General features: G+C 34.5%; 1 protein-coding gene across 1 annotated transcript in view; it reads left to right on the top strand.

Moving 5' to 3' along the window:
• LOC119591590 (mitochondrial uncoupling protein 4-like) overlaps positions 1-12,500 on the top strand; it is a 46,782-nt gene that overhangs the window by 33,791 nt on the left and 491 nt on the right. Inside the window, 6 exon segments of the mRNA XM_037940380.1 lie at positions 1,166-1,288; positions 2,005-2,202; positions 5,050-5,142; positions 7,201-7,222; positions 7,224-7,376; positions 8,998-12,500. The exon segment at positions 8,998-12,500 is cut by the window's right edge and continues 491 nt beyond it. Coding sequence (XP_037796308.1) covers positions 1,166-1,288; positions 2,005-2,202; positions 5,050-5,142; positions 7,201-7,222; positions 7,224-7,376 — 589 coding nt within the window. The 3' untranslated portion in view covers positions 8,998-12,500.

The following is a 12,500-nucleotide window of genomic DNA, read 5'->3' as shown; positions in this document are numbered from 1 at the left end:
GCTGAAGACACTACAGTCATAAACATTTAACATATTGTAGTGATCAGAATTTACCTTAGAATTTTTTTTAGCAATAATTACAATTCATCATGTTATTTGCACAGTAGACATCCTGATTTTGTGACAGACTGAGTGTTTGACAGTGAGAGAGATCAATGCCTGTTAAAGATTCCAATGGAGTGGCACCCAGCTTCATATGTTGGCGGGAATCACTTAGACTTGTCATTTCACATAGCCCTAAACCACTCTTCTTTACTTCAACTAACATTTCAAATGAAGTGACACATACTCAAGGTCAAATCAGTGGCTTTTGATGTGTCATGGAGCTGACCAGGGATATATACTGATCATAGACAAAGCACACCAAAACTTTGTCTCAGGTCTCCTCACTTGATATCATATGTCACCAGCAACAGATACTTTGGGGTAATGGTAGAAAAATGAGGGCACAGTACAGCTCAGATTGGGGAGAATAGCTCTGGATCCTTTTTTGCAGTGTGTGTCTATATGTATATATGTATAATATAGTTTGTGTGTGTGTGTGTGTGTGTGTGTGTGTGTGTGTGTGTGTGTGTGAGTGAGTGAGTGAGTGAGTGAGAGAAGTAGATAAGAAATATAAAGTTTTTATTCCCTTTTGTTATGTTAACCCACTTTTGCTTGGGTGGCATGACATGCATTTTGATTATGCATAGATGGTTCCAATGATTCCACATGTTTAGTCAATAAAGAGTTAGTTACAAGTCCAATATATCTCACCTGTTAACCCTTTATAAAATATATAATTTTGTTGTTGTTATTGCTAATAGTATGGGTATTAACAGTAGAATAATCATAATAATGTCAATAATAATCATAGTAAAAATAGCATCAATATTGATAGCTTAAAAGATTCTAAATATCCAAGTAATGGGGAAGTCAGATGAGGTCACTTAGGGCCTACTAATTGACTACTGCAAATTGAATTCAAGAGATAGTACTTGTCACCAATGGGTTAAGACTGTATGCAATCAAGCAAAGAGTTACAGATTATTATTTCAGTTCAAAGTAATTTTGATAGATAGCTGTTATCATATTTTTTTAAAAATTATAAATGAATAAAACTTATAAACTCCATCATCCTCTGAATGTTTCTAGCCATTATTGCTCCCATAATTTCCTTCAAAAGGCAGGCCATTGTGGGAGGTATTTTAGTGGGAGGAATTGCGCAGTTCCTGGCCTCACCTGCCGACCTGGTCAAAGTGCAGATGCAGATGGAAGGACGAAGAAGGCTGGAAGGCAAACCCCCACGGTACGCTGGCTCTTTGGTCTCCTTGTCTTTCTCAGTATTTATTTATTTTATTTATTTATTTATTTTATTTGTTTATTTTATTTTTATTTATTTATTTTTTTATTTCTTCACTTTCTGCCACATTTTTTGTTTTTCTTTGTTTTATTCTTCATTTTGTCTGTTATTTTAAAGTATTTGAAGCTTCTGTTTTCTTCCTTGATTCCTCATTTTGTTGTTGTTCTTTTATTTTCTTATGTAGTATTTGTCTTCTTTTTGGTGATGTAGTTATGTTTTGCATTTGCTTTGCTTTCTCTCTCTCTCTCTCTCTCTCTCTCTCTCTCTCTCTCTCTCTCTCTCTCTCTCTCTCTCTCTCTTCCTCTCTCTCTCTCTCTCTCTCTTTCTCTCTCTCTTTCTTTCTTTCTCATTCTTTCTTTCCTTTTCTTTTCTTCTTTTTCTCCCTCCTCCTCCTCCACAACATCCTCCTCATCTTCATTCTTTTCCATATTTTCATCCTTATCACTTGCTCTGTCTTCCTGTCCCATCCTTTCGAAAAAATATTTTCTATCCCTCCTTCCTTCTTTCCTTCCTTCCCTTCCTTCCTTCCTTCTGTGTTTTTATTTTTCTCCAATATTAAATTTAATAATATCCTTTAAATAATCAAGCTAAATTTTTCTTTCCTATCTTTCTCTCTTTTTTACCATAAAACAATGAGCTCATACATGCAAAACCTCTTACAGAGTTCACTCGGCTGGGGAAGCCTTCATCAAGATCTACCAAGCAGGTGGAATGCGTGGATTGTGGAAAGGGTGTATGCCAAACGTCTATCGCTCGGCTCTCGTCAACCTTGGTGATCTGACCACCTACGACTCGGTCAAGAGATACTTTGTGAACAGTTGGGGGTTGCCTGATACATATTGGACCCATGCATTGTCTAGGTATGGGGTTTGGTTTTCATTTAGAGAGTGAGTGAGTGAGTTAGTAAGTGGGGGGAATGAATTGCATAATTTATAAAAATCTTGTTACAATAGAAGACGAAAGATGTTCTAGTCGAAATTATGGGAAGATAAGTTAATGATAACAAGTATCACATCAGCAATTCAAAAGAAAATTGATGACACCCATTCAAGGATACTGTGTGATGCCTAGTGACATGAGCTAAGGCACTTTACATCACAAATGAAAGAGGGTATATGTCATGCTACTTTTCCCTTCCAGTAATTTGCAATCTACACCACTGAAATGCTTGTGCCTATTTTCAGATACTTCAAAAGTAGTTGAAAAGTAATTCCAATTTAGTTACTACTGTGTGAAAAACAGTTCTCTTCGCATTTCTGGTTTTAAATAAAGTCATTGTGATAAATGGAGAAAAATATGAATTAAAATGAATAACTTCATAATGCAATAGATGTAGTCAATGCACTTGAATGAAATCTTTATCAGAATGACATGTGATTCTTTTGAAGACTTAAGATATTTCAGTTGCATCAATTACCCTGTACTTATACTTTCTTATTTTAACATTTTTACATTCTGGATTTATTTGATGGCTTCCTGTTGAAGTGAGATGACCATTATAGGAGTAGTTTAGTAATATGTCTTACCTTACATTAGCCAAACTCTTAACACAATCCAAGGCAAGTTTTCAGATAATGATTTGAAATGATGGAGTTATAAATGTAGATTTTTTTCATATAAATGCTTTGCGAAGGTAACAGAAACAGCAGTAGCACCAGAATCTTCAGTACATAACCTTAGTCTTTGACCTAGGATTTATAGTGCAAGAAAATAGTCACTGTCAGAGTAACAGGATTCTATTTTAGAGTAAAGTTCAAAAGTGGATATCCTTATTTGCATATGCAGAAGGGTCTGCAAGTACATTCACTGTGATAAACTTTGGTAGCTAGTATTAAGTAAAGATAAAAGTTGTTTCCTGGACTGTGTTAAAAATAGCATTGTTATTTACCATTAGATATCTTGTTAAAATAGGAAGCACAATTAATTCACTTAACTTAATTTTCCTATCAAGTGTATTGTTCTACAACAAATAACCATGAATGTGTTAGCATAGAAGAGAGTGGGAGAATGGTGCATACGTGATTGTGTTAAAAGAATTAAGAGAGTCTGAGTTTTGAGTATTCATATCCACTACATTGTCAAACCTAAAAAGTATACTTAGTGTTTATTTGTTTATTTTTTTATTATTTTTTCTTTCTTTTTTTCTTCTTTTTTGTGTTCTTCATTTTTTCAGCAAACACTGGTTATTAGTATTTGCAGAACCGACATAGTTCATGATGTGTTCTTGGGATTACCTGCAAAGATTTTTGTTCTTCTTCTTTTCTTTTCTTTTTTCCTTTTCTTGTTTTCTTTAGAAAATACCTCTTTTTCTGCCCTTTTCAGTTAACTCAAAATTTATAAGTGTTTATTTTAAAATGCTTATTATTATTTATTTATTCTAATTATTGCATATTCATATGTTTTTCATATTTTGATATTTATTTTTTCATATTTTGATATTTTGATTTTTAGTGCAACTATTGCTTTATATCAAAAGAGGTTTCCACAGTGAGGTTGGAATAGGATTGTGCATCAGTTGCATGATATGGATGATTGATAATATTATTATTTTCTTAACATTCATGTTTCATATACGTGTGTGTTTTATTTTCTTATCAGTTAACTTGTTTGCAGTTTTATCCAGATCTATTCTTGGAAAGAAAATGACAAACTCGAGACTGACGTGAAGATTCATGAAGATATGCATTATATTGAGTGTTAATGTTTGCTTTTGTCTGTATGAGTTTGTATGGGATGCTGGGAGAGAAAATGAGATTGAGAATAGAGTGACTTATGTTATGCAAAGATTTAGTTGTAGTGTGATGACCACTTATGGAGCCATGTGTGTTTGTAACAAATTTCATAAAAATATTACAGTGGACAGTACATGCATCTGTTGCCAGTGGGTTAAGGGCTTAATTAAGATTCATATTTGTGATTTTTTATTAAGCTTTAGATACTAGTGGTTATGGATGTAGACAATGTTAGATTTACTTTTTGTTTAGTTTTTAACCCTCTTGACAGTACTAGAGTTTGAATGAGAGATTATTAATTTTAGGTATCAATAATGAGTAGAAATTGTATAAATCCAAATTACTAACATTTGTTTCCAAGAAGAGGGTTGTAAGATAAGCACACTGAGGAAGCTGTGGGTGTGAGTGTGAACTATGTGGACCAGTGTTGTTATTGCAGTGCGTGCTCAGGACTGATAGGAGCATCGTTGGGTACACCAGCTGACGTAGTGAAGACAAGGCTAATGAACCAGCCCACGGACCACAGGGCCAGGTGGGTGCTGCTCCGCCACCCTGGCCTGAGACAAGTGCCCGCCTCTAGCATCGGCCAGACCAGGGTTACATATAGATGTCAGTAAGCTAACTGGATGAAAAGGGAGATCTTGGATACATTTATAATTATTGTCATATTTATGCTCTTCTTTTTTATTATTATTATTATTATTATTATTATTATTATATCATATAAAATGGATCAGCTCAAGTCTCCTCTCAAACCAGCTAGCTTATTACTTTCTTTTATCTTTTCTCTTTCTTTTCTTATCCTCTCCTTGTCACTCTTTTGGGTTTCCAACAATATTGCAAGTAATCGGGTCTCAGTCTCCCGATGGTGTGATATATTATTGGAAACCCAGCTGACCTGACGAGCTCATTTGTAGAAGTAAGCAGGGCATGAGCAGAAAAAATGAGGAAGAACCTCCATTATACATCTTGCAGTACCTTATCTGGCCTGGTGTCGGCCGTCTTGGGCTGCCCTGCCGACGTAGTTAAGGCCAGGATAATGAACCAGCCAACTGACAGTAAGTCCAGGTAAGTGAGGATGCAGCAGGGTCTTGATCCATTCATTACTTATTTATTTATTTGTTTATTTTTTCATATATACCTTTTTTTTTCTCCTTTATTTTGATATGAATTGAGCTCTCATGTAAAGCCATTAGAGAACCCCTCAAATGGAAGTGTTAGGGGCCAGCCAGCAAGTGCTTTAAGTGGAGTGTTGCTACTCCTTCCTCCAGTATATGATATTTGGGAATGAATACTTTGCAAATGTTGATTTGAATTCTGTCAGTTTTGTTTTCATTATATATTTATACATAGATATATATGTGTAATTTTTTTATGAGTGTACAGGAACAAACACACACATGCATACACGCGTGCCTGTTCACATACACACTCACTCACTCACTCACTCACTCACTCACTCACTCACTCACACTTGTGTACACGCACACACATTTTTATACGTCTTGTATGCTTTGAGTTCATACCCTTTGTTGGTTAACAGTCTTAGTATACAGTTATGTCTCACAACATGTAGCTTCATACTGATATTGTGAGCTTTGAGTTTAAATAATTGCCATTGCATCATGGATTGTATCCTGTAGTAGCAAAGGAATTCCATAGCCATTAATATGTAATAGTGCGCTGATGCAGTGTAAGATAAGCAATGTGTGGATATGAAAGGCTGGCACTAGTATGAGAGTACAGGTATTTTAATCATGCATAAATCATAGTGTATAATGTCAGTATTGCCTCTCAGATGCAATATGTATATTTTGGAAAATGTACTTACAATTTTATGCTTTTAAATTATACAGTATTTCATTAGGAATCTGAGAGTTCTTTTTTTCATGGAAATTATTATACAGTAATTTGTATATTACAAAACTTCACTTAAATAAGGAACACTTTGGAGATAGAACAAGGATGCACATTGAAGTAGACTTATACTATAGATTTATCAGGTCAGAATAAGTGTTCACAAATTTCAAAGATGCTCCAGAACATTACCATTCTGGAAATATTTATAATAATAGATCTTGGTGTATGTGTCAGTTACTTCCATGGGATGGGCAGTGTGCCAGGTATGTAAAATATGAGTGCTTATTGTGTGCATAGTGAAGAAACTGCAAAGGCAAACTCTTAGATATAAACAAATGGGTGAGTGATGTTTTTTTTAGTTTAGTTTAGCCTTTCACAAGTAGTTTTTTCCTTTGAATTTCAGAAGGGTAAATACTACCCAAGATTTTAATACCTTGCCTGCAGAAAGCAAAATCATAACATGTTTCTTGATCCTTGGCTTTTCTGAATCTTGCTTGTGAAAAGGTTAAGCTAATCCAAAAAGAACAAAAATCGTGCTTTCAAGGCATTGATTTTCTACGACATGTAAGTTTGTTTTGTTGAACATATAACTTTACAAAACATCACTTTGTGGAAGATGTTATTGGGAAAAACATGCACGAGCTACTGGAAGAAAAAATTTAAAAAGAAGATAAATTGATATTGGAATTAGTCAATAATATCTAAGGACTATGGAGCTTTTTTCTTTTTTTTCACCACATTTGTGAATAGAAATTAACAGTGTGGATAATTGTTTCTATAATTCATAAATTTGATAGTATATTGAAAGCACATTTACTTTGTAGGAATCTTAAAAAGATTGTTATTGGAAAGCAGAGCAAAAAGTAAGAGTTGACACTGATGTTAGGACAGCAAAAACTACAAATTGAATAAGATGGGTAAAAAGGTCCTCAGAAGTACTTCTTTTTACTATAGATAACAGAGGTGAGTAATGTATATAGATAGTGGTTCGTTGATGTATGTAACCCGTGTGAGTTTGCACCCTTTGATGTTGATAGTCCTATGTGCATTATGCTTACTCCTTGAACTTCAGCGTCTTTATTTCTTCTTGATATGTATTTGCACTCTGTAGTATTTCTGCCCAGTTCACATCAGATATGTAATTGCTTTTGAAATAAGATCATGACAATACAGTTTAGCTTTGATTATATGTAGCAAAAAAATTGTTAATAATATGAAATAAGTTTCCTTGGGTTTGAATTTATTTAATTCTATCCTCCTTTTCAGGGGTCTTTTGTATCGAAATTCCTGCGGACTGCTTCTTGAAGACGGTTCGTAATGAAGGGTTCTGGGCACTGTACAAGGGCTTTGTCCCCTGCTGGCTGCGCATGGGTCCCTGGTCCCTTACCTTCTGGATCACCTACGAACAGATACGAAATGCTTGCGGCACATCAGCATTCTAGGTAAGGTTGGGTTCACTGGCGTACCTGTGATTGCAATGTAAAGCAGAGCAGGATCATTGAAAGTAAAGATTTTTGTTTTTGTGTAGTTGCATAATGTTGTGAGAATTTTTTCATATGGATTTCATATGCAATATTGTCTGTGCAGGTAATCCACACTATTGGCAGCATTGGATTCCATAGAAAAGAATAGAAAAAATGTTGGTTGAGTCTATATTTTTTTGAAGATTGTTAAGAGTTAGTAGGGATTAGGTTCCAGATCACCATTTTGACCTAGAAAATGGTCATTTAAAAGAAAAAATGTGACTACACCTTTTAGATATTACTTTTTTTTCCCACTTTATAATAAGACAAGAAAAACAAATTCTGGCAGATATCATGCTATTTATTGTTCCAAGGCCATCTGATTCGTTTACTTAGATGAACTGTCCAAAGAAAAGGCAAAATTGAGCAGAGTTTTGGAGAAAGGCTTGTTCAAAAATGACCTCTTTGAGATATTGTAACAACTCCTTTGGTGTTTATTAGAGGACTCAAAAATGCATCTTTTGAATTTATATATATGTTTATCCACACACACACACACACACACACACACACACACACACACACACACACACACACACACACACACACACACACACACACACACACACACACACACACACACACACACACACACACACACATATATTTTGCGTGTGTGTGTGTGTATATATATATATATATATATATATATATATATATGTATGTATGTATGTATGTATGTATATCTGTATGTATATGTATTCATATATACATATGTACAAACATAAATACACGTGAACACATATAAATATGCTCATGACCATTGAAAAACCCATGCTATTGTTAGGGTAACATCCACACTGACTGATCAGCTTTTGGTGGTTTTGTGCTTTTCACTCCAAAAAGGAAATAGTTGGGATGTGATATTCTTGGGGGAGATTTACAAGCTCTATATAAATATGAAACTACTCTTTGTGTAACGTCAGCTAGGTGAATCCTTCAATGGAAACCAAGAGTAAATGTCAGCTAATAAAAAAAGGTAGATTTGTAAATGCTGGATAACAAGCAGTCAGATGTTTGGGATATTCAAAAAAGGTTGGGATTTTGATATCATTTGTACTCAATTTAACTCATTGTTGTCAGGTGATTGTACTGTCCACTGTAGTTTTGTTTTTTGAATTTTGTTTGCTCATAGATTTTTTTCACAAGCCCTCAGCCACCAAGGAGCCAATTAGTTGGCCTTATGTGACCTCAACCTGATGTCCCCTTTTCTTGGGATTTTAGTTTTTTTTATGTTATCAATATCAATGGTATTATTATCATTACTATTGACATTATGATCATTATAATGTTATTGATATTGCTGATAATAGAAAATAAGAAAAAGCAAGGAAGAGAAAGGGTAAACAGATCAAGACAGTTTGAACTAGCAATTTACTCCTTGGTGACCAAGCACTTGTGGAACCACCTATGAGTAAACACAGGAAACTAAATTCACTGTGGACATGGCATGTATTTTCACTATCCTGGCATTGTTAGGCTAAGTTTCAAACTTTTGTCTATATTAGTTTCTTATTTTTATTTACTTACTCTTTTTCAGAAAGTGCTGACATACATGGGTGACAAAATATATGAAAAAGGGTATACGTTTCCTTTGCAGAAAGTTCACTCTTCAGTCTTAGAAGAAGCTGGGCAACTTAGGAGTGGAATTTCTTTTTTATTATATTATATATCTTAGTTTTTTTTTCTTCTTCTTCTTTTTGTTAACTGCCTTTTGGTATAATTTTTTTTTCTTTCTTTCTTTCTTTTTTCTCCTGTTAATAAATACATATTTTGTACATAGAGAATAAAGATACTATATTGTAAAAAAAAAATTATGGGATTGACAAATAATGTAATTATAAGGTTGTGTTTAAAATCTTAGGCAAAGAATGATTCCCACATGGTACCTTTACTTTTAGAGTAAGGATGGTTTTAGTTGCAAAAACCCACTTGCAGTAACAAAGAGATTAGCAGATCACTTGATTCACAACTGTGGAATGGAAGAAGGTATGGCACAGGCCCGTGAAGAAAGTCATCTATTTTATTATATCATTCTGTGGAAGAGCCACACCTTGAATAGGCTGATTTTTGCTCATCAGCTTTATTTAAGCAGAACAGAGTGGTGATGTGAGAAGAACTCATTTCAGAAAATTTAAGATACCTTGTGAATTAAAAGAAAAAGAGCTGGTGATCCTTATGTCTGATGTGCTCTGCTGTGAAGGCTTTTGTAATGCAACTGTACTTGTGGACCACATTATATCAGACTTGTTATACATATAGTGTGGAAGTTCTGTGTTGATTGTGTACCTTGTGTGGTGATGGGAAGACAGGTTTACTTTATAGCCTGGTGTTTTGTGATGCATTACCGTGGTACCTACAGTATGTGTGTAGCTAAAGCACACATTGTAGCATAGCTATGAATATGGTTCAGATTATAGGCAGCTAAATCCTTTTGACTGCATCAGTCATTGTGAGCTTCATATGACCAAGACCGGCAGATTTATATGCTTGCCAGTTAACAGTCGCCCAGAGATCAACCATAGCTCATGCATGAAGTTACTGTATACCCCATGCCATGTGTTAGTCACCCAAACAATGCAATTGATTAGTCACTACCTAAGTTAACTAGTATACTAGTGTGTTGTTCATATCCCCCCCCCCCTTTTTTTTTCTTTTCTTTTCTTTTCTTTTCTTTCTTTTTTTTTTAACAATGTGTAATTTAAAAAAATTGTTTTCTCATGTATTCCTTTTAAGCTTCTGTTGTGTCTGTATGTATATATAATTATATTTTTTCCTCCTTTAACTCATTACTTGAAGCACAAACAGGGGGGTAGCCATGCACCCTCAGCTTAAACTAGGAGATTGGAGAGTTGCCAGAATTCAAAGAGGCTTCCATATACTGGTGTAACAATTGCCAAAAGGGTTCTCGTTTCTTACTCTCCTGTCAAGAAATGCGTCATTTGTATTATGGTTTGATCATGAGATGGGAGGAAATAATCACTTTTTCTCGTGTTGATAACTCAAGTGTCTCTCAGGTGCCACTATGAATATATATATATGTATATTTCTCTTTTTTTTTCTGTAATTACCACCCAAGAAACTGATAGAATACTATATGAGCTTCCCAGTAAGAATTAGAAGTTCCAGATCATCAGATTGTATTTTTTTACTTTTTTACATAGGGAAAAGTATCCTCCAAGTTCAGTACAGAGATGAATAAATGGAAGTGTATAACTTGCTGACACAGCTAAAGTAGGCTACATGTGTTTAAAATACAGTAAAAATGAATATCAGGAGTTAGTGTAATATAGCAACTACTACGGAATGAAGAAAGAAAAAAAAAGATATCAGTGAGAAATGTAATTATTACTTAAAAATATTTTTATGATGAAGCGTCTTTATGAATACAACAGTTAACTCAAGGGAGAATATACTTTTTTTTTTTTTTAACGAGTTTAAAAGCTCTGCCTCAACGCAATGAAGGAAAAGAAATAGGTGATGAAATTACACATCCTGGTTCTATATTTTCCTTCTTTTCTTTTTATCTATTGCAATTGTATTGTTATATTTCAATAGTGAAATAATGTAATAAGATAAAGGAATTATAAATACACATACATATAGCACTTACAAAATAAAGCATACCTCAGAAACTTTTACCCCTTGAAGGCAACCTAGAAATGATGCTGACAGCAGTTTTGATAGGTGTAATCGAATTAACATGCATATACACTTGCATATGAATAGCAATGATAGTTATTATCGTTATAATCTTCATCCTTCATAGAAACTTTCCTTTTTCTCTTTTCTTCTTATGCTTTTCCTCCTCTTCTTTTTTCTACTTTTCTCCTGTACCTCCTCTTACTCCTCCTTTTGCATTGTTGTCCATCATCTGCTCAAAAATGATAAAGAGAGAAGCACTGTAATTATTATTACCTTTCTTCCTCTTCTTCCCCCTTTTCTTCCTCCTCCTCTTCCTCTTCTTCTTCCTCTCTTTTTGCTCCTCCTCCTCCACTTCTTCCTTCTCCTGCATTGTTATCCATCACCTGCTCAAAAATAATGGAGAGAGAAGCACTGTAATTATTTTTACCTTTCTCTGTAAACAGGGAAGGAGCTCCAGAAGAAGCAGGTTCCAACTTTTTTACCCGTCACACGATTTCCTTTGGTGCTTCAAACACATTTTCTGTAAAGTGTTATTTGTATCTGAGTTTGTTGACATGTTGCCTAACCCTTGTTATTCCTGGTCCTGATGCAAGACTGCTGGTGGTGTTAGTTAACCTGGCTGCATCTGTGTAAATATTGGTGCATTTATTTTCATTGTTGTGTCTTAATGCTAAGCCTCGGCTCTTCTGTTTACGTGGCTGTTGTGGTTTTAACTCTACATATCCATCTTTTCTTTGGTTCATTTTATTTGATGATGGCATAGAAATGTTTAATTTTAACAAACAAAAACTAGCATTGTGTAAAGGAGCTGTATGAATATCTGTTTCTAATGATTTATTATTATTGTTACGTTTAATGGAACTTTAGAGAACTGATTAATGTAGAACTATTTAACAATTACACATAAACAATATCTTAGCATTAACACTGAAGGACATGCTTAGATTTCTAATGGTTCATGTTTTCGTACAAGAAAATAGAAAAGCAGCCTGTTAAAAAGGAACCCATCAAAAGGTTTTTCCTGAATACAACTGTCAGCTAAAAGCACTTGCTAAAGACAAGCTCAACTTAATGTGCATAGGATATAGGCTGAAGCAGCAATGTATTATGCCGTAAAGTAGAAAAAAGAAAAAAAAAAGAGGTTCCTAGCCTGTGCCCCTTTTCTTCTTCTCCCTCTCATCTTTTAATTAAGGAATGCTTACACCTCAGGACTTTTGGTTGGGATGGGAAGGTCTTACCTGCAGCATTGAAAAGAAAGAGAAAAGATATACCATACGTGGATGTTTGGATATGTTTGGTGCAGTTACTGGAAGCCAAGACATGGACAACTGAAAGTGGGAGCCAAGAATTTCAGAAGCGCCAAGTAAAGCAGTTATAAATATCAAGAATGGAGTGCTG

Source organism: Penaeus monodon, chromosome 1 (assembly GCF_015228065.2).
Source record: "Penaeus monodon isolate SGIC_2016 chromosome 1, NSTDA_Pmon_1, whole genome shotgun sequence".
NCBI lineage: Eukaryota > Metazoa > Arthropoda > Malacostraca > Decapoda > Penaeidae > Penaeus > Penaeus monodon.
This window is presented reverse-complemented; position numbering and strand designations above follow the sequence as displayed.